The sequence below is a fragment of the Penicillium taxi genome (assembly GCF_028828555.1).
Source record: "Penicillium taxi strain IBT 34144 chromosome Unknown utg000004l_segment0_segment0, whole genome shotgun sequence".
Taxonomy (NCBI): Eukaryota; Fungi; Ascomycota; class Eurotiomycetes; order Eurotiales; family Aspergillaceae; genus Penicillium; species Penicillium taxi.
This window is the reverse complement of record NW_026643206.1, coordinates 1590385-1618047: the sequence shown is the minus strand read 5'-3', so window position 1 is coordinate 1618047 and position 27663 is coordinate 1590385. Positions and strand designations below refer to the sequence as shown.

The 27663-nt window shown below is 46.8% G+C and overlaps 6 protein-coding genes across 6 annotated transcripts; 2 read left to right on the top strand and 4 right to left on the bottom strand.

Moving 5' to 3' along the window:
* Positions 1–515: 515 nt before the first annotated feature.
* On the bottom strand, positions 516–2484 carry N7495_005522 (PP2C family serine/threonine-protein phosphatase; the record flags this gene model as incomplete). The annotated part of the gene is made up of 7 exons (XM_057208173.1): positions 516–841; positions 923–1165; positions 1220–1426; positions 1497–1581; positions 1634–1707; positions 1770–2088; positions 2449–2484. 7 exons carry the CDS (start codon positions 2482–2484, stop codon positions 516–518), a joined length of 1290 nt encoding a protein of 429 aa, XP_057061947.1.
* An 892-nt stretch (positions 2485–3376) lies between these two features.
* Positions 3377–6166, bottom strand: N7495_005521 (putative transmembrane glycoprotein; the record flags this gene model as incomplete). The annotated part of the gene is made up of 1 exon (XM_057208172.1): positions 3377–6166. One exon carries the CDS (start codon positions 6164–6166, stop codon positions 3377–3379), a length of 2790 nt encoding a protein of 929 aa, XP_057061946.1.
* A 1699-nt stretch (positions 6167–7865) lies between these two features.
* N7495_005520 (nuclear pore complex Nup192/Nup205 family protein) lies at positions 7866–13128 on the bottom strand (the record flags this gene model as incomplete). The annotated part of the gene is made up of 5 exons (XM_057208171.1): positions 7866–7916; positions 7979–8250; positions 8310–8465; positions 8519–12865; positions 12942–13128. 5 exons carry the CDS (start codon positions 13126–13128, stop codon positions 7866–7868), a joined length of 5013 nt encoding a protein of 1670 aa, XP_057061945.1.
* Positions 13129–13392: 264 nt separating this feature from the next.
* On the top strand, positions 13393–22581 carry atmA (DNA-binding protein kinase TEL1; the record flags this gene model as incomplete). The annotated part of the gene is made up of 9 exons (XM_057208170.1): positions 13393–13471; positions 13523–13565; positions 13616–14977; positions 15034–15374; positions 15448–19930; positions 19988–20375; positions 20433–21497; positions 21551–22505; positions 22562–22581. 9 exons carry the CDS (start codon positions 13393–13395, stop codon positions 22579–22581), a joined length of 8736 nt encoding a protein of 2911 aa, XP_057061944.1.
* A 490-nt stretch (positions 22582–23071) lies between these two features.
* Positions 23072–23649, bottom strand: N7495_005518 (uncharacterized protein; the record flags this gene model as incomplete). The annotated part of the gene is made up of 2 exons (XM_057208169.1): positions 23072–23265; positions 23328–23649. The coding sequence occupies 2 exons, from the start codon at positions 23647–23649 to the stop codon at positions 23072–23074; spliced, it is 516 nt and encodes a 171-aa protein (XP_057061943.1).
* A 500-nt stretch (positions 23650–24149) lies between these two features.
* On the top strand, positions 24150–27633 carry N7495_005517 (DNA-directed DNA polymerase gamma MIP1; the record flags this gene model as incomplete). Its single annotated transcript, XM_057208168.1, has 3 exons — positions 24150–24339; positions 24411–25672; positions 25723–27633. The coding sequence occupies 3 exons, from the start codon at positions 24150–24152 to the stop codon at positions 27631–27633; spliced, it is 3363 nt and encodes a 1120-aa protein (XP_057061942.1).
* Between the last annotated feature and the right edge of the window lie 30 nt (positions 27634–27663).

Here is a 27663-nt window from a genome sequence, read left to right as displayed (position 1 = left end):
GAGAGATCAGATGGATCGAGCATATGGAATATAAGAAACACACGCGGCGTAATACCTTAGAAAATGTGTAATCGTTCGTCAATATCGGGGCAGTTTCTGCCGTATCTCGTGTGATGTGGTTGTCACAAATAGAAAAAGAAAAGACAGACGTGTTCATGAAGGCCCAATGCACCCGGCGAGGGCCTCTTCTCATATTCATGATAGACCCTGGTATCCCAATTCCAACCCCATACTCTCTCTTATCTCCTTTGTATAATTCTGTTCTTTCTGAAGGTGATCCGTCCTGGCCGAGGACACAGAACGGACAAGAAGCAGAGCCCGAGCAAGACTCAAAAATAGTATAAAAGATGATGAAAAAAGCAACAAAAGGGTGGGGAACGCAGACGTGGATCGGTGAATTGGGAAAGGGGACGGCGAAGGTTGTTCGCAGCATAAACAAAAACAGGAAGGGGGAGAAAAAGATAAAGATGGGAAAACTAAAAGAAAATAAGGAAACAAATCCAGCAGGTCAGGACCTAAGAGGTCGTCGACTTCTCTTTATCATCAGTGGAGGCCGGAGACTCGGATATTTGCGCAGCCTCCTGCTTTCCCTGCTCCTGCTTTCCTTGTGGACCAGGAGTGGCCTCACGGCCTTGTCCGTGTGCAGGCTCAAATTCAAGTTGATGGGCTTCATTGTCAAACAATTCAGCCTCGTTTTGTTCAGGGATAAATTCGGTGCCATCTCCAAGAAGAATGATGCGACCGGAGCGCATGCCCAAGGCACGCGATCGCTGCATCTCGGAGTCGTTGAAATCTTGCGTGTCCTCAAATTGGTTCTGAATCCCGGGGCCGCGGAATTCGGCTATACGAGTAACTGGCCGTCAGCACGAAGTGATACTTCGTTCGGTTTGGTCGTTAGACTTGCCGTACTCGGGAGGGGCACAAGGTCCGTCTCCTTTCGCAACCCGCTCCGCGATCTTGTTGTACCAATCCTCCTTGCTCTGGCCGTTAAGCAGTGCAATGATAGTCATAGTCATATTATCGCATCCGACACCGCCAGTCTCGCTATTAGAAGCCAGACAGTTATCCATCATATTCTCGGAAATTCGGTACAGTTCCTGCTTGGCGGCAATTCCTCGGCGCACAAATTCAACTACGGCCTGAGAAGACTGGCAGTCCCAGATACCTATTTTCATCCAGTTAGCTTCCTTCATAAACATAGGTGTGTCAATTGACATACCGTCGCAAGCGATCACAAGGAACTCATCGTCCTCGGTTACATCATGTATGGTCACGTCGGGGTATGCAGTCACGATTTGTTGTTCGGGAGACAGCTCGGGGCTCTTCTTAAATTCAAAATCACCAATGGCACGGGACAAAGCCAGATTACCGTTTACACGGCCAAAGTCGACAAAGCCGCCTGCAGCGGTGATGCGAGCCTTCTCGCCTATTTAAGAGAGGTGATTAGTGGGTGGCAATTCGAAAGAGATCACAAGATTAATCAGATGCGCTCTCACCATCGTTTTGCGGCTTGTGGTCAAAGGACAGAGGCTTCGCATGGCCCTTAACACCAAGAACTGAACGGGAATCACCGGCGTTGGCCTACAACAATTTCAGTCAAATGCAAAACACCCCTATAATTTTCCATACTCACCACCCAGATCTTTTTCTTGGAGATAACTGCAGTTGAGGCGGTGCAGCCAGACACTTCCTCCTCATATTTTGGGTCTAGGTTCATGTGAAGAAATGGATTAGTCAGATGAAGAGATAGGGCAAGGAATATCCCAAACCTTCCAAGATTGCACGGTCGGTGGCCAAGAAGCCATCCTTCAAGGCCTGTTCAATGTCTCCCTTGGCATAACCATCCTGCTTGGACACAATCTTGTGCAAGTTTTCTCCTGTAAAAAGTGCGACCTTGTCTCCACCGTGACCGTCGTAAACTCCGAAGAAGGCTAGGCGATGTTCTGGGTCGGTTGATTTGTCCTCGGTACCGGTATATCTTGCCTGAAGGTCGAGGATGGCGGCGTGGGCATCTTCCATGCTTATACGCCAGCCCTGCATAGAGGAGATGCCATAATAGCAGTTCTCATCTCCACCTTCAGTGGAGACCTAGAATCGAAGGAAGAAGATATTAGTATTTGGCCACTCGAAAGTTTTGGAAACGCAATTCAGAGAGAAGGAAGATAAAATGAGTGTATATGATCGCATAAGCCCCCCAGTCAGTTTGGCCCCTCCTAGTCAGCAGACCCCGCATGACCCATATAGGAGACTCCTGAAACTGTCAAGAAGGAAAGTAGAGCACCACCGACGAAATTTGCCTTGCAACACCCGTCACAGAGATCATTAGGGAGAATAGATAGATCAGGGGCGGAGAGAATCGGCTTCAGAAGATGACCGGGATGAAGCCACATTAGGCAGTGTGGGGAGGGGCAGGATATAACAGCAAATTGGCGAAAATCGACTACGTACCTTTTCGACCACAGGTTCCGACAAAGTCTGACCCATATTGACACAAATTGAAGAATATGTGAATGGGTGTGGGGGTGAAATCGCAGAACAGATGAATGGGTGGGAGGGGAGAAAGGAAGTCAGGTGAGGGCGCAGGCCTTTCAGCGCGCGTTTCTGGGTCCCGCGATAAGTCGCCTGCCAAAGTGGGGAACAATGACGATCTAGGGCTTGTCCGGTACCTACGGTGTCAGGAGAAGTGAGAGAGAAAAAGATTTCGAGTATCAAATTCAGAGAGTGGAATTGGAGAATTGGATGTGAAAGGTGCTCAGCAGAGATTTCCTAGTAAAATTACAATCTACGGTATTCTATAGTCAGGTGACTCACCGGGTGGTGATGACATTACCTTGATTTCAATTAAATCTTCAGTTTAAGGGCTTAAGTCTTTGTTTTTGAAGTTATCAGGAATCATGATTAAATGAAGATGAGGGCTTTGAGCTGCTACTTGTATTTAGGCATCAATAGTGTAATGTTGTCACTGCCTTAGTGTCGAAGGATTGCCACGCAATGCACTCGGCTGTAGGTAGTATGGCCTACACCAAGGGAAAATTTTGCTAATGGGTATTTGAAGTCATTACCTACGTATTGTACTAAGATTCTAGCCTTTTCTGCTTGGTATTGGAAACTATCATAGAATAACTACTAAAAGTATGCCCAACAAGCAAACGTAGGGCATTACTATTACAAGTATAAGCGCACGTGCCAATATCTGCCTCGGAGATGTGGAGAAAATGCTTGAAATTTGACGACTATCAACATTACAAGTAGAAGCTTACAGAGATCATAAGCCAATGGATTCAGGATATCATGTTCGCCATGCTCAAGACTGCCAAATAGCAGATTCACAGAAATCAAAAACAGATTATAAGCACAATGATGGAAATTATGATAATTAAACGAATGCTAGCTCTCCACTGCTGACGATGGGTAGCCCCCGGGAGCTCATACCCCTCATGTTAAGTGGAGGTTGGCGAGGAGATATTTTGCCCTTCTGTAGGCTCGCTTTTCGGGACAAATGTTGTTCCAAGTCAGAGACCATCGAAGAGCTCTGTGGTACAGCCGACTCGCTCTCCCGCGGTTGGTGTTTAGGATGGTTTCCATGCCGGCTACTGCTTAGGCTATTTTCACTCCAAAATCGGGGTAGAGGTGAGATGACGCCCCGGTAGTCTTGCGCTAGGCTCAACTGGCTCTGGCCACCCTCCATTAGAGGAAATAACCCCGGCGGGGGCTGTATGGGCTGATATTGGGAGAAGCGATTCTCATCTCCATATTCGGAGACAGATAAGGCTGTAGAATAAGGTCGTTCTTGGATGGATTGACGAAATTCATCAGTGAAGGTGGACACAGAGACTGTGTCGGCACGACTGCGCTGGCTGAAATTGCGATTCAGAGCACGCAGACCAGAGGTTGTGCGGTGACTGGTTTGGGCAGAGAACAGGGGATTTGTCGAGTTTCGGTACTTCGCTCGAGCTTGGACGAAAGCTTCAAGTGAATCTGCCTCGGATATGGTCGATTCTTCTGGTTCTACGGTCCTCATCGTGACTCGCTTGGGATTTTCTGGAATGCTGGATGCCATGCTATGTCTCATGCGAGTAGATGGAGGGGGCCGAGGGTAAAAGGGTGTCATGTTATTCATGTTGATCTCATCGCTCATAAAAGAAGCCATAGTGCTCTGCCATGATGTGTGCACCATTCCGTGTCCAGGAGGACCAAATCCACCAGCACCATGACCGGCTCCGCTCAGTCTCACTGGAAGTCCAGAGGCAATTGTGGAGATCCCGCTAGAACGCCTCGAATATCGCTTTGATCGAGATGACTGGACAGACTCTCGCTTCATGGCTCGAGGCTGGATTGTCTTCAAGGGCTCGCGTCGAGAGCGGTTGCTGGTTCTGCGACGAAGACCTGGGCTGCCTGAGCATGAAGTGATCTTGTTTTGATTCTTGGCTGGAGAGATCCTGATAGGACTATTCTCTTGAGCGTTTGTATCTCTCAATGAGGTAAAGCCTGCTCGTGCGGGAGAACGGGGCGGCGGGACAGGCTCGGGAATCGCGCTCATCGAGTCTACCGGCTTCTCAAACGATGCCACGTTCCATGCGGGTCCAAGCTCTGCGGGTCCAAGTTCGAGCTTGGGGATATCTGATGCAGGCGATATAGGGCTCATCCATTCAACCGAGTTGTCATCTTGTGAAAGCCTTTCAGTTTCACTCATCTCACCGCTGGGAACATCTGGGCGCACAGGCCGTGGTGGAGGGAGCTTTGCCTGAAACTCTCCCTCCTCCTTTAGAGCTGTAGACTTTCTTCTGCGGCGCCAGCAACAGAAAATGATGCCAAGACTGATCATCACCACAACTGGAATCACCACTGATATCGCGATAACGCCAGCTTTCTTGTGGGAGGGGCTAGGATCGGAAAATGGATCCTTGGAGCTTGAATTCGTATCAGAGGGTTCTAAAACGTCCAATTCGAATTCCTGTGTGTCATCGATATCCCCTTGTTGTGCCTTCAATGGGATAGTGAACTTCTGCGGTTGCATGTCTGATGGAACGTGTCCAAAAAGCGTTTTATTACTCGGGTAATAAGCGAGCCATGAAGAAAGATCTTCGTCTAGATTGACGTCAAGTTGCACAGAATTATCAGTTACAACTGACTGGTTGAAAACAAAGGTGAAGTCTTCGCCAATGGTTGCTTCACATCCTTGTACGTTTTCAAGGAAGAGCTTCAGAAACTCCAAGCGCACCATAAGCTTTGCCTGGTCCAAGTAGCTGTCTACAACAGTAATGGTAATGTTTTGATTCACAGCATCTTTGGGGGGAGTTCCGCTCAAGGAAAGAGTGGAGTTATTAAGTGACAGCCAGTCTGGCAGCTGAGCGTCAATGTTCGTCAAGTCTGTACTCGAGATTGGTGAATCATCAAGAGATAAAAGACTTTGAAAATTTGGACTGCTGAATTTGTTCCCTCGCGTGAGATTGAAGAGTTGATCCGTCTCATTGAATGCAAGGATATGAGAGCCAATGACGAGTTGAAAAGTCATGCAGGCGGCGCTGTAGCCCGCTACATCAGAGGCCAAAAGCTGAAAAGTAAACGCTTGAGACTCAGAGCCTGGGAAGGCTGGGGTATAACCGGCGAATGTTAGGGATGAAGGGTCGAAGCTAATCCAAGATGGAAGCGGTGCATTATTAGGGGAAGTTCCATAGTAGATTGTAGAAGGATGAGTGTTATGAAAAGTGTCCGGGTCAAAGCTAATCGAAAATGGCCGACCAGGATGAATGAATAGTGTCGAGGGATAGGAAACGGGACCAAGGGCTGGTAGCTGTTGAATAAGAGGCATGCCTTCGCTTGGTCCTTGGTCTACTGTCACAATCAGAGTAACGTCCATACTGTCAGACTCGGATTCATCTGATGCCACAAGCTTGAATGTCTTAGCGCCACTGTCTTCTGAGTGTGGTGTACCTGATAGAGTGCGGCTACTGCTATCAACCGAGAGCCATGATGGCGCATCCGAAAGGGAATACTTCGTTTTCGAGTCAGTATTGGCGAATGTGCTATCGGCAAACACAAATTTGAATGGCTGAGCAACTCGAGCGACAGGAGGTAGTTGTGCGTTGATTGGATAACTGGCTGAAAGAGCTGCTGCGTTCACAACATCCATTAATATCAAGGTAATGATTAAAAAGAGCGCCATACTGGCTAAAGAGATGCGGGACAAGTCCCAGGGACTGTAGATAGTGAAGGACAATCACAGCTAGCACGACCAGAATGGATGAACAATCACAATCACAACTACAGAAGCCCCAGACGGCACAATAAGATAGTAACAAGAACAGATGGAAGAAGGAAAACACGAAGAAGAGTATGAAACGTTATGATCTCTAGAAATGACAATACTCCCTAGAACATGAGCCGAAGGGACTGATAGGGAGCCATTCAGGGCGGGCCCTTGGATCAAAGCCATACCTGGATATGCCCAACGTCACCGAAGTATGTAGCAGGACTCGTAGTGACAGCCGAGAATGAGGAGTGTGTTTGGGATCGGGCTCACGTTTCAAGGTTCGCGGGCGTCCTGCAAGGGATGTCGCATGCTCCTTTAGCAGCCAAGGAGTACAGGGCGTACCCAACCACGGCCATAATTTCCGACCCCTCTTCACTATTTCTAGAGAGCCTCATGAGGACAAAGAAAGATACTTGTAGTCAACAAAAGGAATGTCTTGTTATAATAGCAATATGTGGATTCATCTGGTATGTTCCAAATCCAGGACCATTTTGATACCAGTACGTCCAGGTGCGTAGTAGTCAGGGATTTCCTCCCGTTCTTCAAATCCCCTTCGATTATATAATGCCCGTGCAGGCTCCCTGTCCCTGTCCACCCATAATTGAATGTACTGGCATCCCTCCTTTTGCAGGCGCTCCTGAATGTAGGACATGAGCTGCTGCCCTATGCCCTGGCGGCGATAGGCCTCGAGCACACAGACTTTGTGTAAAAGCGCGACACCCTTCTGTCGTACATACACGGCATAAGCAACAAGCTGCGATTGGCCCCCCTCGGAGATCTGGGTTGTGTATAAAACCCGCGTGTTAGGCTTTTTCTCCACAACTCCTCTCCGAAGCCGAATGCCTCATTGGTGGGAAATGTCTTTTTCTCGACGCGTGATATATGGGCAAGAATTTCAATGGCTTCGTTTCTTTTCAAGGAATGAATGTCTGTGGTTAATGTGGGTGATGACATTCTTGATCTCGCCGTGGCTCATTCCACGATGTTACAGGTCGGATTGAGACTTAACAGGCCCGCCGTGGCCAGTAATTTGACGCAGTGACTTTATCGCATTTGAAATGCAGCCAGACTGTAGCAGCTTAGTTCAATTCAATAGCATCTACTACAGTTCTAGGCTGACAGGTGGTTTGAAAAACACCAAGAAGATGTAATACGGATATTTTATTCTGCGCGTGTAAACTGAGATAGATACTGTATTGAAACAGATATTAACCGGCAGAATAACTATTTCGGTGGGTATCAATGGAGGCGGTATGTAATCCAGTGACGAGTACGAGGAAGTTTTAAACAGTAGTATCAGCATCGGGGTATCGTATTAAGCTATGATAGTGGGCAACATGTGGTGTGATTCCTGAATAGTACTGCACTGTGCCTATTATTCTAATTTACCTAATAAAGGCCCAGGTGGTGACAGCTTCCGTTGACTGACGGATACGGGGCTATCTACGGGCTTTGAATCCCGAATGAGTAGGCAACGGACCTAGAGAATGGCTTCCGCTAAATCTGCTTCACTAAAAAAAATACATGAAAATATGACAATAAGTAGCTATGGACCTGTCTTCCAGAAATTGGAAAGCTACTTTGAGCTGAATAGCTTAGAAACCTATTACACTCATGAAAACAACATCGGTCGAGCTTGTTGTTGTACTTCTTGATCCTCAAACTAGGGAGAAAATTAGCTTCGTTCGTTTTGCTCATCTTCAGTAAAATTATAATGATACATACCTCGAGGAAATCAGTGGCGGTCACTAGAGCCACGAAAGACTTGACCAGTTCACAAAGAACTTCTTGATGGCTTGCAGCTGCGCCGCCACCAATCTTTGCAAAGCGCTTGAAAATTCCCACCATACATGGCCGGTTCTCAGTGATGAACGCACGCGTTGATGCCTTGATCTGCTCATTGTGAATGCCTCGCGAGAAGATTGCAGAAACGATCACACGAATAATGGATAGAAGCAGGTCGTAGTATTTTTGAAGAGAGTCGCGATTGTCAATGTCTGCGAAAGTTAGCAATCAAGTCGATCAAGAGGCGGGCAGGTAGACAAGGGAAACTTACCAATGCCGATATCAGGGTCAGTTGCGAACAATTGTGAATCTCGCACAGATTCAAAGAGACCGCATTTGAGAACGCAGATAGCGCCATTCTTGGTTTGACAAAGCTGCTGGAGCAAAGCCAACAGCGATTCGTAGAATGACAGCAGCATAGGCGTATCTAAGAAAAGGATGAGTAATTTGTTAAAGTGATAGGTATCGACATGGACCTACCAGCAGCTTGAGCATTTCGTAATTCAATGGGCAGGGATCGGATAGCATCGAGGAAAAGGTTCAAATAATTTGACTGTGAGATCAAATCTGCTAGAACACAGTCGGTTCGGTTGTCCAGGGCTGCCAAACAATTAAGTGCGAGAAGAGCAGCGCTACGACATGACTCTTGACCAGTGTAGGCATCATCGCAAATAATCTCAATGAGACCAACACCCGAGGACTTTACGACCTGTTGGCAATGGCGCCGCAGGCCCTCGTGGTTTTGGTCTGATGATGTGATGCGCGAGATGTAGTGAGAGCAAATGCCATAAAGAATTTCTCTCAGCTCCACGTCCGCTGAAGCTAACTTGACACCGCGCATTGCGACTTGGAAAAGTTGATGAAGTTTCTCGTCAATGATATCTCCACTTCGAGAATAAGAAAATGTAGAGACGTCAGAAGCAAGTTTGCCAACCAACGTTTCGGCGAGGCGTGCTAGCTCAACCGCTTCTGGAGATGGAGCCTCGATTGCAGCCTCCAGTTTGGGGAGAATCAGTTGAATAGCATGCAAGATAAAGGTCGGCCTACTTGCGTCATCAAGAGCAGAGCAGCTGGTGATTGTGATGACGAGTTCAGTCCAAGATCGGAGTGCCAGATAGCGGTTGTATTGGATGTGGCGAGACTGATTTGTTGCAAGAAGGAAAAGTTTCAATTTGTCTGCCTCAGCTTGGAAATGATCTTCCTCATGCGGTCGAGGTGCAAGAGAACCCAGAAGCCTTCTGCGTTCAATGCGAATCAATTCATCTACAGCGGCGATGTTGTAAACTACCGGCAAGCCCTCTTCTAGTCTAGCATAAATCTCGAAATCATCCCAATTGAAGAAAGATAGCTGAGGTGGATTGAAGTCCGACCCAACATCGAGGTCTGCGAAATCAAAAAGATCAAACACAGAAGGGCTTTTTGCGGACTCGCCATTTTCCAAAGTGGTGTTTCCAAGGAGAATCGCCAAGATCTGCGTTTGTAAAGTTGGCGAACCGGCCTTTGCTGCTGACCGAATCTCCGTCGCGGCATATGAAAGTAGATGACTTCGATAGAGCAGGAATTCAGCCAAGGCCGAGGTAGAATCGGTAAGCCAGAATTCCTCGGACAATATTGGGTGGCCGTTCCAGAGTGTATTTGGACCAACGATCGATTGTCCAGCAAACATGTTCATCAAAAAACCCTGGGAGCGCATTTCACCGAGAGTGAAATAGCTTGCAAGCTTTGAGGACCAGAGATGATTGAGCACTTCAAAAGCCATGCGCTTGAGATGCAAAGTCCACGAGATAATGCTTCCATCCAAGGCGTCAGGATAAGTCTGCATAAATTCGATGATTGTATGCAGCAAAGACATTTGGTTCGCAAATAATCCGTCAGAGGTCACGTCAAGAATGTTTCCCACTGAGCTGAAGCCAAGGAGGAGATGAGCAACGGTAGGGCGATCTGAAATCATCCCAAGACAGCTGGTCAAGAGAGCCAGAAGGCGCTCGCGAATGGTATAACCAGGTGCTTGAGAGCCCCATTCTAACTCACGAGGATCTGGCGCCATCTGTGAAACAAATGAACGGCCTACGCTCTCAATGTCAACCTCGGTCGCAAGGATCTCGACCATTTTGTTTGACGATTGCCACTTAGCAATTTCGAGCGATGACATCTTATTGAGCTTAGGGGAGCTGGTGAGCTTTTCCAACAAAGTCATAGAAGCCACGGTAAGATCCTGATGCCCTGTGCTGCAGTACAGACAAAGAGCAGGCACCAACATCAGATTATTAAGCAAGCTATCTTCAAAGCAGGAGAGTGATGAGTTAGCAACGTTGATCCTGTTTGCCCCAGAGTGGGCTTTGACCAGAGGTTTGACGATATTATTATATGTGGATTGAAGATCCAGGATCCGATTCATCACTTGAACATTGCGAAGGAGAGCAAGAACCAAGACAGAGTCGGATGGTGATCCACAGACCTCATCGACACTTTGCTGACTGGTTGCGAACAGAGCCCTTAAAACATCCTCGTTGAAAAGCCATTCCATAACACGAGCGAATGGGTGAAGGCGAAGGTAAGTGATGAGTGCAGATGTTGTCTCTGAGGATTCAGAGGCAGTGGAAGGTTGGCTAAGAACAGCAACAAGGTCTTCATTGAAGGTTGTCAAGACTGCCACGACAAAGTCCAAGCAATTGAAAGCTAGTAAGCGGGATTGGTAGTCGTTCACTTCCGGGAACTTGCGAGAGAATGCGTTTCCAAGGATGAAGTCGATATAAGGCTCGATCCCTGGCATACGGTAGGTAGCTCCCAGGGACTCCGGGAAGGAAAGAGGTAAAGGACCAGCCAAGTCAAAGGCAGGTACAACGAGAGAGTCGATCAGGACCACAAACGCATTAGTTTGATCAAAGCGCTCACCAATCTGCGCCAAAGCTTGTTGCACATTGAACAGGGATGTGTTAGAGCCGGGGTTAACATGGCCTTTAGCAGAACTATCGGGTTTAGCTGACAACCAGTGGTCAAGCTCGAGCCACATTATGCTGCCATTAGCGGATGTTTTATCGGTCATTAGCGATGAGAGGGCGGTAAAAGTGGTTGCTCTGAGGTGAGTTGGTATCGGACCTTTGCATAATTTCAAAAGGGTATTAATGACGGGGAAAGATTCAGTTTGCAACATCCAGTCTCGAATGACTCCACTCTGTTTGCACAGATGTCCCATTAGTCGTAGGTAGCAGGTAAGCATGACCGGACTTTCAGGTTCGCTCATGTCTACAGGTTGTGGCTTCTGAGTGCGCGTGATATCATGTTGAGTAGCACCACTGGAAGGCTTCTCGGTGACTCGCTTTGCGTAAAGCGCCAATTCAGCAAACATTTGGGTCCAATTCATAGTCGTCGATCGTTTCATCTTGGAGGACATAAACTTGTCTTCTTCCGATAAAAATCTGTGAGCTGCGCTTGCATTTTCTTCACCTTCTGAAATGGAGCAAAGCATTTCACAGAATGCACTGACTCGAGGAACAGTCTGACGCTTCGATGCCCACTGAAGGAATCCGTTAAGGTTGCCATCTGGGTCAGCCCAAAATTCCTGGGCAGCATCTTGTCGATGTTCGAATGCGAATGAGATGATCATAAGGAAAGATTCAAGGTGAGTTCGCGCCTCTACTAAGCCACGGTGGAGGTTGGATGTCAAGCCATCTCTCAGTGCGGTGATCTGGTCCAACCTCTGATTGTCCTCCTCTGACTTGAGCATTCGGACAGCATCCGGCATATTGGCAATTAAAGACTCCACAAACACCTCAAAGTTTTCCATCAGAAGTCCCTTCATACCCGAATTGCATGAGATGAGCTCTGGTAACGAGATGACGCTTTCTCTTAGAAGCAGCGCTACAAGCTCACTGCGAGCAGGATCGGCCCATTCCTCACTGTTGACACTGGAACAGATTGCTAACATGAAGTCGAGGGCCCCGTCGTCAAGGGAATTCATGAAAATCTTCGTGTTTGACTCAGCCTCCTTCTCCAGGTTAGCTCCCGAGATAGGTGACGGTGGAGTGTCATCGAAGTACCATCCGCTATAGACAGATAACCATAGAGCAATGACAGCAGCGTGAAAACTGGGCAGCTTCCACATCTGGCCATCTTTGGTCGTAATTATGGCAGAATTCAGACTTCGAGCGTCCTTACGGGAGCCAGACCCCTCTGGAGACCCGTGCTGAACAAAGGACGCAATTGTGACGGGCACGTAATTGATCAGCAGCCCATCAAAGCGTTCCAACTTTTTCAAATGACCGATTAGGATGCGGAGGTCTTCAGAGCTTGTGTATGGGCCTTTGAAGAGATAGAAGATGATTGCTCCCAGTGACTCGTGTTGTTTCTGCAGGCTGTTGCGCTGGTAATCAATGGCTTCCATAATGTCGCGGTCGTCTTCCTGGCCTACAATTGAAGCCTTTTGTACCTGATCACCAAGAAGTGACAGCCATTTCTCAATATCCCCCATGGAATCCATACATTTCCTCGCGTAGAGTGATGCATTCTGCATAGGGTTGTCCCTGATCTCCAAAATGTACGCCAAAGTATTCTGCATAACTTCCGGGGTTTTCACTTCTCGTTCAGTTTCGATGGACTCGCGAAATATAAGACGTAAACCGTCCAGAAGGAAATGGCGGCGCTCATGAAATCGCATAATCGCAGTGATCAGAGGCGATCTATCTATCATCTGCGAGTCTTCCTGGGCAGCAAGGAACATCACCGCTGCCTCCAGTTCGTCAACATTCAGAGCATCGGCTAGCTGCAGTGCACCCTGCTGGAAATCGTCGTTGATCGAGTATTCGACATCGCCAACGGTAATTTTACCTAGTGTGACAATCTCAAGTCAGTGAGATCCTTAAATGCAATGGAAAGAAGCGATTATGAATGTAAATTTACTTACCAGAAAGAACCTTATGGCGACTCGCACTACTCTTTCCAGGTTTGTCTAGGAGTTTTCGGAAGTCATGAATATGCGACTCCAATTCGAGGCATAAACGTTCGATGTTTGTAAGTGAGCCGGTGGAAATAGCAGAGAGGTCCTGGTAAAGGCCTCGCAGGCTTTGCAGGTTGTTCTGAAGCTCTGCCATGACGGCGCCGAGGTGGGGGGAAAGTTTGGAAAAGGAACCGTTGGAGCTTCAAGCTCTGTTGATCGTAAAAGGCGGAACGCGATCAAAATTCCGGGCGGTCATCAACGTTCTGCCACTTCCACATTCACCGACAACAACATTAGACAACAATCGAAAACGCTTTTCACTCTCTCACAAGTTTGGAAAGAATGAAATGATTTTGCTTTGACAATATTTCTCTTCAATGATCACTTTCATGAAACTTCAGAGGAATTGTCCATCAGGATGGGAGAGATTTTCCTTGACGAAGCACTAAAGCTTCTGTCGTCGGATAAGCAAAAGGAACGCGCTGATGGTCTGGCAGGTGTGTACTCTGGTATTTTTTTTACTGAATAGGGACTAATTGATTTCTCAGATCTAAAACATATTTTACAACAGAATAAACATAGCTCGAAGCTGTGAGTAATAAATTAATACAATGACCGAATCGAATATTAATTTCCTTTAGATTGGACCTCAACGACAAGGCCTGCTATAGAATTTTTGAATCACTATTCCAGTCCATCGCTGTGGAAAAATCAATTTACAACAAAGCAGCTTCAAAATCCAGTTCCAAGGGTCCCTCCGCCTCCGCCACACGGCTGTCTGCATATGCCTCCGTAATTCGTACAGCAGTCGATATCTTTCTACGGAATATCAGAAGCAAGTCGTTTCGTGCCATCGTTGAGCACATAACTGAAACCATACCGGCACCCGGAGAGGGATTGTGGGAGCTTCTGAGTGTAGACTATACCAAATGCTTGTCATCACTCCTAAGTTACCCACCCCACATCGAGCATCTCGCTGATGCGGCATGGGACGACTTAGTAGACTATTGTCTCGCGGCAATTGGTTTCCAATCGATTGTTGATGGTAGACTTAGTATCCGCAGTTCATATTGGTCGACACAGGATGATCTGGATGCAATTGACGGCCGCTCAACTCCTTCCAGAGTAGCCACAACCATCGCCACCACAGAAAAGCAAGCGGGCGATAGAAATGCAATCAGGGAAGTTTTAACTTGTCTTCAGCTTCTCATAACAAAATCGTGTGCCCCAACTCAGGCGGCGGCTGAGAAAATTTTGCAAGGCCTTGTTGACTTCGTCAAATCACCGTCAATGGCAGGAAATTTACACCAACTGGCGATTAGTAGCATCAATACAGTTGTTTCGAGAGTAATTTTTGATCAATCCGATCTGGCTCGCTCATCTCTGTTAGACTTGATCCCCACTATCCGGCGCTTATGGACTACTAAACTTCACAACCTGAAAGATGAATTACTTGCCACTTTGATGCTCTGCATAGTTGTTCTGGTTGATACATGTCGAACCAATGCTTCTGAATTATTGAACAGTTCTGTGGAGGGACTAGTAAACTTTCTCCTTTCTGACATTGTGAAGAGGTCCGAAAAGGAGCTGCTGCAAATTGACGACGCGATCTTTTATAAGTCGAGCTTTAATCAAAATCGCCTTCTATTTGGCCCGCGCCTCGGCAGCTCTCGATCAGAACAAAACTGGACGATTCTGTGGGCTATCTCCAGCCTGCTTAAGATGTCTGAACATGTCACTGGTACGCCCTCTGAACCATCCGACACTGAGTCCACAAATGAAGGTCACAACAAAAGACAACGTCTTAGCTCGGCAATCGAGGATGTTTTTCGAGACGCAGTTTCTGCCACAGGCACACGAAGGATCTGCGCGCTGCAACTTGTTCCTTTTCTAGAAAGTGAGATGAAAATCGAAAGGAAGAATTTATTAATCGAACGGCTAGTGCCTAGTATTGTTGACGATAATGGTTCGATTTCGTCGTGGACGATGATCGCATTGGCAAGGTCAGTCACCTCATGTATGCTATTCTCTTTTATAGCTAACTTTGTACCTCGCATAGCATCGCAAACGGTCCCGATGCTAGCCAGCCTAATCTCAAGGCTCACTGGTCCAAGGCAGCGGATCTGACATTTCGTTTCATCTCTTCTTCTTCAACATCTCGTGCCGCTTGTAAGCTCATGTGTACGATTTTAGATGCAGGCTTGCTGGAAGATTCAGTCATAGCAAAAAACGTCAGCTCGTTGTTGTCTTCTGCCAACTTGAATGGTCCTCCAACAATTTCGGATTCATCGCTGGATTTATGGGCGTCGATAGCACGCAAAAGCACACATATCAGCTCGGGTTCATCAAAGAGCTCTTCAAAACAAATTTGTGGTTGGTTGAGAGAAGTATGGACCATTGGTATGATTATCCCCCAAAGCACCATATCTCAAACCACCTTGAAAATAAAAGAAACTCACCGTGATGTGTCCAGGCGCTGTAACAAATCGAATTCAAACAGCACAGACTGCCATGTTTGCTCGCCCTTTAGACTTGCTCAATCTTTTTTTGGCATGTACCAACCGATCCTTCCAGCCACCAAGCTTTCAAGAAGTAGGCCCCACTGGACTAATCGCGAAGACCTGGTTCTTCTTTCACGAGAATCACAAGATTTTGGAGTATCTGTTTGATATTGGGACTTTGGTCAGTCATTTTGATCCCTGGCACCGAGAAAGGCCATGGAGCTTACAACCATTCACTCAACAAAATGACAATGATTCAGTGGTCCTGGACCTCTTGAAATCAAAGTCTGATATGTTCTTGCAGGTCTGTCAGGGAATGACTGCGGAAAGATCTCATCATGTCACTTCGGATATTTTGCAAATAATGGCTTCATTTTGCATTGTTTCTACTCTTTACGGAGCATCAATTCAAAATCTTACGCCAGAACTAGATCCAAGGATCAAGGATATAGAACACAACTGCCATGCTTTGTGGAAAGAAATTTGCGAGGTTTTAGCTGATCAACAGCCTGATTCGATGCAATCATTCCTTGAGCTGTTGCTTCCAATTCTTCCCGCGGAATTTCTTCCAAACACCAATTACGTGGCCTGGAGGTGCCTCTCCCCACTCATGCACTCACTCGCCAAGATACTGGAGAAAAGTCGGCAAGGCGATTCATCCAAATCTGGAGATCTCATGGATTTGGACTTGGACAATCAATTTCTATCGCCAGGAAGCCAGTCTTTCAATGAGAACACTATTCTTACCTTGAACCGAGAATCTTTACGTCTTGTCCCTGACGCTACCACTTTTCAAATTGCCATGACTATTCGAATTTCTGTGCTTCTGCTGATGCTACCTCTTGATGAAACAGACAAGCCACTTTATCCTCCAACCCTCGTCGAGTACCTGACTAGCTTGAAGGAAGCTGAACTTTTATCCGCGCATTACATTTTACAGAGAATTTTTCGTGCGCTTTCATCCATGGAGCAAAGTGACAAACTCGACATCCTTGAGGGCCTGGGAGAGAAATGTCTCCAATCATATGAGATGAAACGTTGTGAAACATCACACTGCCTTTGTATAAGTATGATAACCAGCTTTGCAACATCTTTGATATCCACCGAAAATGATTCCTTGGAAGAATCAGTCATAGATCTGTATCGCTGGTTTATGGAGGCTCTTGTGGCTCGTAAAGCTGCTTCAACTAGAGTCTACATCGCATTGTCAGGATTATTCCAGACAGTAATGCACAAGGAATGGTGGCAGGCCATCGACAATATGCCTTCGCCGCGTACGAGTCTTTTTAAAATTCTCCAAGAGGGAGACTTTCAAGTGAAATTTCATATCGCAAATATCATTCCCACCCTTCTCAAAAGCTCTGTCCACGATGAAGGCCTCTATGATGAAATTCGAACAAGCCTTCCTAAAGATCCAGATTGGATCGAAGGGATTGCACTTCGCCTTTTTGTTCTTGCTAGATTAGCCTTGATTTGGCCAAATATGCTGCGCAGAAGTACCTACCACATGTTTGAGACGCCAACCTTGATACCACACTCTCTTGGCTATGCCAAGAAATGTATGGCATTTGTCTCGAAGACCCTTGGCTTCAAAAATGAAAAAGAGTTGTTTCAACTTTTCGCGTCTCAAATAATCTATACTTGGACAGAAAACCAGTCCATAAACTCGATGTCTTTCGGGACCTTTGGATATCAGTCTCTCAAAGAAATGCTTATTGACGTGAAAGATGAAGTCGTCGGGCAGATGGTGATGCGTGGTAGGGAATCTGACGTTCAAGAGCTCTCAACTCTCCTCGGAGTACCTTATCTCAGCCTCGTAGAGGAATCTTTTCACAAAGCCGAGGCATATTGCATCGCCCAAGACATTAGTACACCACCGTCACCCAACAATTTTCCCAGAGGAGTAGAAATCCCACTGAAAGAGTTGTTTGAAAGGGATATGTTTATGCTTTTGACTGCGGACCAATTCCCTCAAATCGTTGCCAATTTTTTCAAGTCACTTGATCAGATCGATCAGATCGATCGAGCATACTCGAAACGGCCAATCTTTCAATATGCAATTGATATTCAAACAGAAATCAACTTGAAGTCTGAGCCTTCGAACCTCGTTCCTTTACCCTCGAATCACCAACCATCATTTCGAGCTCGTTATCTCCTTGATGAGCTTGAGTTTATCTGCAATCGGCTAGGGTTTCAACTTGAGAATATTTGGACGCCTTCCCTGACCCTCTTCGTGTGTCGTTCATTGCTAGAGTCAATTCATCCTGCTCTGGGCTCACTTCATGCCTGCTTTGTTATCCGAAAAATCAAAATTCTCGTTTGCATTGCTGGCCCTACAATGCTTCGGAACTATCCCTTCGAGATGCTACTTCAATCACTGAGGCCATTTTTCACCGACCACTACTGCTGTGAAGACGTTGTGGGTCTATTCTGGTATCTCCTCGAAGCTGGTAAAGCTTACTTAGAAGATACCCCTAGGTTTATGACAGAGATCTTCGTGTCTGTTTTCTTGACTATTCGAGAACTCTTAGGGAATGAATCCAGTGAACCTCAATTTGTGAATGCACATCATAAGCTCACTGATTTTAACAACTGGCTGGGTAACTTCGTTGATGGTTGTTATTCATCTGAATGGGGTGACACAGTGGTCCAAAAGTCATCTTGCAAGTTGGTGCAACTTGCTCGAAGACCATCCAATCAAGATGCGAAACACTTGGTATTCGAAGTATTCAAAGATCGCGAGTCAGGAAACCCTCTCCTCAGCACATCAATCGGGGATCTTGTTCTTTCCCTATTGTGCCTTGAGTTCCGTGCAACTGAGGGTGATAATCAATTCTCTGACACAGAGGTAGATTCTCCATTATATGTTGTTTCAATGTGGGAGATGCTTCACAAACTTGATACTGGACCAGAGTACCGCCTTTGGGCCGCTCGCGTTATCGGACGCTATTTTGCAGCTACTGGATCAGTTGACGAAACGCTGTTACGGGAACAAGCCCTTTCCCTATTTGAGGCACCGGTCCCCGGCCTCATACCAAATGGGATGACACGGTCTAAGGCAAGAATCCTGCAAGTACTTTCTCAAAAGTTGCCGATCCATGGCCACGTAGGTTTGATAGAACGTACTCTGCAGCTCATTATTATGAATCTCGCCAAACCAAAGAACTCTCGTTACTTAGAATGTGCGGATGTCATGACTGAATCAATGATGATAGCCCTTATCAGGGAACCAGGAGTCGCTTTTCGAAACCCAAACGCACCAAAACTGACGGAAAAGGATATACCGCATACCAAGGAGATCATTCCTTGTGTGCTAGGACTTTCTGTCGACGAATGGGCTCGAAGCTTTGGCTTCTATATATGCGATGTTATGCTTGCTCAAAACCCAGTCATCGCCCCCCTACGGAAAATCCTTGATGTGATTCCAGGTCTTGCTGTACAATTACTGCCTTATATGATCCACGAGGCTCTTGGTGGAGAAGGAACGATTGGATCTCTAAATACACCAGCACTTAAGCGCCTCAACGAGTACTGGTTTCAATCACGCGAAATAATCTCTAACAGTTTCATGCAGATTCTCTCCAATGTCCAAGATGAGACAATTCCTCATGCTCGCCTTGTGATTAGCTGCATTTTATACCTTCATAACCAGCCTCAGCCAGATGAAACTACCATAGTTGATCGTTATATGTGGCTAGACCTTGATTTTGGCGAGGCATCATCAGCTGCACATCGATGTGGCCTTGAGAAGACATCACTTTTGTTCCTCGAAATTCAAACATCGAGAGCCCTCTCAGGTGCTCGCCGTTCATCATCTGCCAAGGTTGAACTACCAGTTGAATTTTTGCATGATGTTTTTATGAATATTGATGATCCAGATCTATTCTACGGCATTCAACAGCGCTCATCATTGAAAACTGTGATGGAAAAGCTTGAGCACGAAAGCTCGGGTCTCAAGAATCTCCTCTTCCAAAGTGCCCAGTATGATAGCGAAATTCAGATGTCTGAGGACGCAAATCCTCTTGGTATCTTGCGTGCCTTAAATTCAACTAATTTACAGGGAATTGCCAATACAATGCTTTCGAGTGCTAGCAGCGCAAAAGGGAGTCCAGTTCCCTCCGATAGCATGCTTCAAGCTGCCATCAGCCTCCAGCAATGGGACGTCCCTGTGTCACCATCGGACCTCTCATCATCTGCAACGGTATATCGAGTGCTTCGGAGTCTCAATATATCGTCTTCCCTACCTGAAGTCTTCAATTGTGTTGATGAGTGTTTGCTTTCCACACTCAGTGGTTTAGTTGGAAGTGGCCAATCTGCAATCGAGCTAAGGAGCACGATGCGAACACTCGGGATCATTACTGAGATAAATGATGTTATTCAATCCAAATCATCACAAGAATTGAATGAGGCCTGGGGCAAAATCTCGACAAAAAGCAACTGGCTGAAAATCGAGAGGTAAAAATAACCCCCTTCTATTACTCTAAAAATGTGGATTTTTTCTGACCAAATTAGCTATCATGAGGTGGGAGAAATTTTGAGTTGTCATGAAGCGCTATTCTCCTCAATACGAAAGAATGACTTGCTGAAGGCGAGCCCAACTATGAGTCTTGAGCAATCGTTGCTTGAAGCGAAAGTCTTCCGTCGGTCATTGGAGGTTACCAGAAGCCACGGAGTCTCTCAGGCGTCATTGAAGTCTGCAATGAGTCTCTCCAAACTCGCTGGTCCTTGTGCTGAAATGGGAATGATCATTGATGGGGTTGCGAAATTTGATCTTGCGAACGTTCTTTGGGACCAAGGCGAGATGACTGCATCTATCAGCATGCTGCAGCAGCTCAAGGGCCAGAGTGGTCTCCAGACGCAAGCAATCCCGCTTAATCGGTCCGACCTACTCGTCACTTTGGTAAGATGACCTTCAATTTATCGTTCCGCAGCGGCGTCTGATCTATGGTTTATATAGGGTCACCACGTTGCCGAAGCACGACTGGAGAAACCAGAAACGATATTGCAAGATTATCTTTCTCCGGCAGTCAAAGAACTGAAAGGAGCATCACATGGAGAAACCGCCGGACGAGTCTATCACGAATTTGCGACTTTCTGCGACATGCAGCTTTCGAACCCTGATGGTTTAGAAGACTTCAAAAGAGTAGAGCAACTTCGAGATCGTAAAGAAAAAGAACTTACTGGTCTCGACGAAATGATGAAAAATGTCTCGGGTCGAGAGAGAGAGTCCATCCGAATGTTTCGCTCCAAGGCAAAGCAATGGTTTGATCTTGATGACCGCGAATATCAGCGTTTAATGCGAAGTCGGGAAGCCTTTTTGCAACAGTGCCTCGAGAATTATCTTCTTACCTTGCAAGAGAGCGATACCTACAACAACGACGCTCTGCGATTCTGTTCAATCTGGCTGGATAAATCAAACAACAAAACTGCAAATGCTGCGGTGTCCCAGCATCTGGGGACGGTTCCAAGCTATAAGTTTGCACCTCTCATGAATCAGCTGTCTTCACGCCTTCTTGACGATTCTGACGACTTTCAGCCGCTACTGCAAGAGTTGATTTTCAAAATCTGCCTTGAACATCCATTTCATGGCATGTATCAGCTCTTTGCCAGCAGTAAGTCCAAAGGAGGTAAAGATTCTTCCTCTCATTCACGTTTCCGGGCTGCAAATGAGCTTGTGGAACGCTTGAAAACCCACAGCGTCATAGGTCCCACCTGGGTTTCTTTCCATAACATGAACATCAGCTATGTTCGGTTTGCAATTGATAAGCCTGATAGCGACAAATACAAGACTGGCGCCAAGATTGCCTTGAGCAAGCTGGCAACAGGCCAGCGTCTTGTGGTTGATGTGGCGACTAACAGGCTGCCGCCGCCAACTATGAAGATTGAGCTTCGACCCGATCGGGACTATAGTAGAGTTCCTACTGTTGCTAGTTTCCAGCCTGAATTCACAATTGCCTCTGGTGTGAGCGCTCCCAAGATTGTGACTGCCATTGCCACTGATGGCGTGCGCTATAAGCAGCTAGTGAGTGGTAAATCCTTCCCGGTTCTTGAGACTCTGCTAAAACTGTTATTTAGTTTAAGGGAGGTAATGATGATCTGCGTCAAGATGCGATCATGGAGCAAGTATTCGAACAAGTCAGCAGTTTACTCAAAGATCATCAGCCCACCAGGCAGCGAAATCTGGGCATCAGAACGTACAAGGTTATACCATTGACACCCAGTGCCGGAATTATTGAGTTCGTTCCCAACACCATTCCACTGCACGAATACCTCTTGCCAGCGCACCAGCGGTACTTCCCCAAAGATATGAAGCCTAATTCTTGCCGAAAACACATTGCCGAGGTGCAGACCAGGAATTTCGAACAACGAGTACGAACTTACCGCCAAGTCACCGAGCATTTCAACCCTGTGATGAGGTACTTTTTTATGGAAAAGTTCAACAACCCAGATGACTGGTTCAGCAGGCGTTTGGCCTATACCAGAAGTACAGCTGCCATCTCGATTCTAGGGTACGTTCTGGGTCTTGGAGATCGGCATGGGCACAATATCCTGCTCGATAACAAGACAGGCGAAGTTGTCCACATTGATCTTGGTGTAGCTTTCGAACAAGGCCGCGTTCTTCCTGTTCCTGAGGTTGTTCCTTTTCGCTTGACCAGGGACTTGGTTGACGGGTTCGGTATCACCAAGACAGAAGGTGTCTTCCGACGCTGCTGTGAATTCACTCTTGAGGCTTTGCGGCAAGAGTCTTATAGTATCATGGCTATCCTTGACGTGCTTCGCTACGATCCCCTGTACAGCTGGAGTGTCTCTCCTCTTCGAATGAAGAAAATGCAAGACAACCAAGAACCAGACAATGGACCGGCTCTCCTTGCTGGGATAGATAAGTCCTCAAATAATGAGCCCAGTGAAGCAGATCGAGCCTTAACGGTAGTGACAAAGAAACTTAGTAAAACACTCAGTGTCACAGCCACAGTCAACGAGCTTATACAGCAGGCTACGGATGAGAAGAATCTCGCTCTTCTTTATTGTGGTATGTTTAAGCCTATTCGCAGTCTTTTTTCCAATTTTCATACTAATTCATCTAAGGCTGGGCGTCCTATGCTTAATGAACCTCATGATTGATGTTTTGAAGCTCATCTTCGTACCGTTATAGGGTAGCTTACATGGCCATAAAATTACTGCATAATATTTTCTTTTCAGAGTTTCATCCTCGCGATTGGTTTGAATCCTATCGAAGTCGTTGCTGTAAGATATGACATTCAATTTTTTCGAGTTTACTATGATATTTGGCACTGTTGTCTTATCCCGTCAGGCCCCGCGTAGGAGCCGGTAGCGCAGTGTCTAGTAGACACTCGGCATACCACTAGGTTCTACCCATTATAGATAATGTAAATAACTTAGGGAGGGAGGTCTTGGTTCTCCATATTAATGCCTCGGTATAACCTATCAAAATTTGGTAACAGGCTTCGGTAGGATAGTTCTGTCCTCCTGGACAATCAGCCGAATAGATAAAAGCGCTGAAGGTGAAAGTGGAAACCCCTAGATAATAACCATGTCACAACAAACCTCATTCAGAGACAAAAAGCGTGTCCAACTTCAAATGTTCGGCTTCGGCTTGGGCTTCGTTTTAAACAGAATAGGGATCAGTGAGCGCTTAGGTCCACTTATGTCATTGCGAGTAAAGGTCTTGCGACACACCGGGCAAGAACCACGATGTTTATTTTTATCAACTGGCGGGGTAGGGAGTCGTTCTAGGCATTGCATAATACAGCTGTGACAAAACAAGTGTCCTGAACGATGAACGATGGCGTCAGATGAATACACGACAAAAGGAGGGATTAATCAGACTTACCGCAAGTCGTGGCAGTAATATTCTCACAAATGTCCATGCATACTGGACATGTGTATGAGAACAGGGTAGAACGGCCCTGTTGCGCTTTAATAGCATCCTCTTGTTGCCTGGAAATAACCCTGTCAATCGCGTCCAGTTCCGTCAGATCCAAAGCGTCGACGGTATCATCAAGTGGAGAGACAGGTTGGTCTCTCTTGCGCTTGCTCGTCCCTGTCTGCGGGGTGCGAGATATTGGGGTAAATGTGGGGGTCACGGTAGTCGATGAGGCAGACCACTCAACAGCTGGAGGGATTGGAACGACGTTATTAGAGCTCTGACTCATGATTAATGTGGATTTAATGATTGGAAGAGGCGATTGAAAGCTTGATAGGATGGTGTTTGGAAATGTGCGGAGAACATGAAAATCAACCCAGTGGAAAAGGGAAGGATCAGGTATGATAACACGTGGAAGAGATAGCGATACCAAGGCGGCAATTTTTTGAGTCTGAAATGAATTGGAAGTAAGCGCGTGTGAGTAGAACACAAAAATCAAACTTGGAAACCAGTGGAGGAAGAAGGAAAGACAAAAAAGGTATGATGATTGTCTTGGGGCCCTGTTAGATAAGATAACGATAAATATAAGATGAGGATCAAGGCGGTGAATTCATAGGATATATACTTAATCCGGACACCGACATGACGCGAAGATAAGTCAGATAGGAAATCGATATGGAAATTGCATCAAAACTTCATCAGTTCCTTCAATCTACAAGCGCAGCCCCTCAAAGGCTGCATTTATCAATGCTATAATGACTTGATGTTGCATCCAGTTCTTCTTGGAAAATGACATCTAGGTATTTCTCCTGCGTTCCTTGTTGTCCGGGTGTTGTGAGATTTGCAAGTCGGCGACTACGTCCGACATGCATTCATGCCCATGCGCATTCGCAGACATGGAATTTACCACTGCGTGACTCTATACGCCAATACTCAACACCCATCAACGATGAGAATCACGCCAAAAGATCCCTCTTAGGTATATCATCCGTCGCGGCGCATCTATCTTAAATCGCACCAAGTGTACGTATACTGACGACATATTTGTAGTCCCTGCAACGCCAAGATTTAATGAGATTGGAGTTCAGCAATTGAGTGAATATGTTCATCCCCAAGTCTTTCCCGGAACAGGTCGAGTCCCAAACCCGAAACTCGTCGCCCTCGCAAAAGACCATTTGGCAAGACATGATCTCCTTGGAAAATCCCAGACCGGAGCGGTGCCTATCGCATTTGACCTTCCACCACTTCAAGGTCAGACACTAGACGAACATTTTCACAAGCTAGGAATGGATGCGTCGGAGCCCTACTTGTCATACGCCAAAGAATATGCATCCTTGAGCTGTCCGAATAAGCCGCGCAAATGGGTGAAGCGTAGTGGATGGACGAAGTACAACTCGGATGGGTCATCAGAAGCAGTGGATGCCCCAAATGAGTCTATGCTGACATTCGATACCGAGGTCATGTACAAGGATAATCCATTCGCGGTTATGGCTTGTGCTGTCAGTCCGACAGCGTGGTACGCCTGGATCTCCCCCTGGCTTCTGGGCGAATCGCAAGACAAAACTCATCTGGTGCCCCTTGGTGATCCTTTCAAGCCTCGTATTGTGATAGGCCATAATATTGGATATGATCGCGCAAGAGTTTTAGAAGAGTACGACATAAGCCAGTCCAGCAATTTCTTCATGGACACCATGTCCCTTCATGTCGCTGTTAATGGTATGTGCTCGCAGCAGAGACCGACCTGGATGCGACACAAAAAGAACAAAGATCTTCGAGACAGGATTGCAAATGAGCATAACTCTATGGAACTGGCTTCATTACTTGAGAATAATATGCTGAGGGAAGAGGAGGAAGAGCTGTGGGTTGGGCGAAGCTCGGTGAATTCATTGCGTGACGTTGCCAAATTTCACTGCGATGTCACCATCGATAAGGCACAGCGGGACTTCTTTGGAGAACTTGACCGGGAAACACTCCTGACAAAACTAGAAGAACTTCTTGACTATTGTGCCGCCGACGTTGCTATCACCCACCGGGTCTACAGAAAAGTTTTCCCCAACTTCCTTGAGACATGCCCACATCCTGTCAGTTTTGGTGCTCTTCGGCACTTGTCCGCGGTCATTCTTCCAGTCAACGAGACTTGGCAGGAGTATATCAAAAACGCGGAGGAAACCTATCACAAACGACTAGATGAAGTCCAACGCAAACTCATTGAATTGTGCGATGAAGCTTTGAGCATGAAAGATCAACCTGATGTTTACACGAACGATCCCTGGCTACGGCAGCTGGACTGGTCCGGCCAAGAGGTCAAAATGGTGAAGGGGAAGAAGAAGGGGGATCCCCCCGTCCAGCTGCACGCCAAAAGAAGCCGGGCATGCCCAAATGGTACAAGAATCTTTTCACCTCAAGCGCTGCCGATATCGGATTGACAGTTCGAACTCGGATTGCGCCAATTCTACTCAAGTTATGTTGGGAGGGTTACCCCCTTATCTGGTCCGACCTGCATGGGTGGACGTTCCAGGTTCCCCGCGACCAGTTGAAAAAGTATGACAATCAACCAGTTGTGCTTTGTGATATGGCCGAGGAAAAGAACTTGCAGCTCCGAGATGACCGAAAGAACATATATTTCAAAATCCCTCACAAAGATGGACCGCAGGCCAGATGCACGAGTCCTCTCGGAAAGGGCTACATGCAATACTTCGAGCGTGGTATTCTGTCCTCTCAATTTGCACTTGCCAAAGAAGCCTTGGAGATGAATGCCTCGTGCTCTTATTGGATTAGTGCTCGAGACCGAATCATGAACCAAATGGTCATATATACTGATCAAATGCAGAAGAAAGACGCATGCGATGAAAACTCAAAGCACCGATTGGGCTTCATTCTTCCGCAGATTATCCCCATGGGCACCATCACTCGCCGTGCCGTGGAGAATACATGGCTCACCGCAAGTAATGCCAAAGCAAACCGGGTTGGCTCTGAACTTAAAGCTATGATCAAAGCACCCCCAGGCTACGTTTTCGTTGGCGCCGACGTCGACTCCCAGGAGTTGTGGATTGCCAGTCTGGTAGGAGATTCACCCTTCCAGATCCACGGAGGAAATGCAATCGGATTCATGACACTGGAGGGTGCCAAGTCAGCAGGAACAGATTTGCATTCTCGAAGTGCACAAATCCTGGGCATTTCGCGTAACGACGCCAAAGTGTTTAACTATGGGCGTATCTACGGCGCTGGTGTTAAGTTTGCCGCCACGCTTCTCCGCCAATTCAATCCGACTTTGACTGAGAAGCAAACTCAGGAGACAGCAGCCAGCCTTTACAAAGAAACTAAGGGTACCCGAACCACGCGTCGTCTATTGAGCGAAACGCCTTTCTGGCGGGGAGGCACGGAATCATTCGTGTTCAACAAACTAGAAGAGTTTGCGGATCAAGAAAGACCTAGAACCCCTACCCTGGGCGCTGGTATTACTGAAGCCCTCATGCGCCGATTCATCAACAAGGGCAGCTTCATGACATCTCGCATCAATTGGGCCATCCAATCATCTGGAGTAGACTACCTCCACCTCCTGATTGTGGGAATGGATTACCTGATCCGCCGCTTCAACATTCAAGCCCGACTATCCATTACAGTCCACGATGAAATCCGATATTTAGTAAAGGAAGAAGACAAGTATCGCGCAGCTCTCGCATTACAAATTGCCAATGTGTGGACGCGAGCCATTTTTTCTCAACAAGCAGGCATCGACGACCTCCCGCAGTCTTGCGCATATTTCTCTGCAGTCGACGTTGATCATGTACTGCGCAAGGAAGTTGACATGGACTGTGTCACGCCTTCGCACCCTCACAAAATTCCCCATGGTGAGACTTTAGATATAGCCCAACTGCTGGCAAAAGACCAGCAAGCTTTCCTAGATCCTTCCATTGTTCCGGAATCCCCTCCAACGCCGGAGAAGTATGAGTACGTGCCGCGAGAATCGGTCATGTCTACCCTTCAAGCATCCAATGACTTGTCTTTTATCAGAGCACAAATCACAAAAGATGACAAAGAGCTTCGCGAGATTATCAAGGAGAAGAGCATGTCTACCAAACCTCCTATTTTCCGCGCCTCGTCAGCCAAATCCCACAAAACAACCGGATGGGCACCGGCAGAGTCCCAGCGCGCAGTGCTCATGGACATGGAATTGGGCCTGTATCCTGATTTCCGAATTCCCCCACCGCGGAATTCTTCCAGCAATATCTATCGTAATTCTTGGAAATCCCGACCCTCTGCCCGGGCATAAATCATCGTGGCTTTATGCTCTACCTTTTTC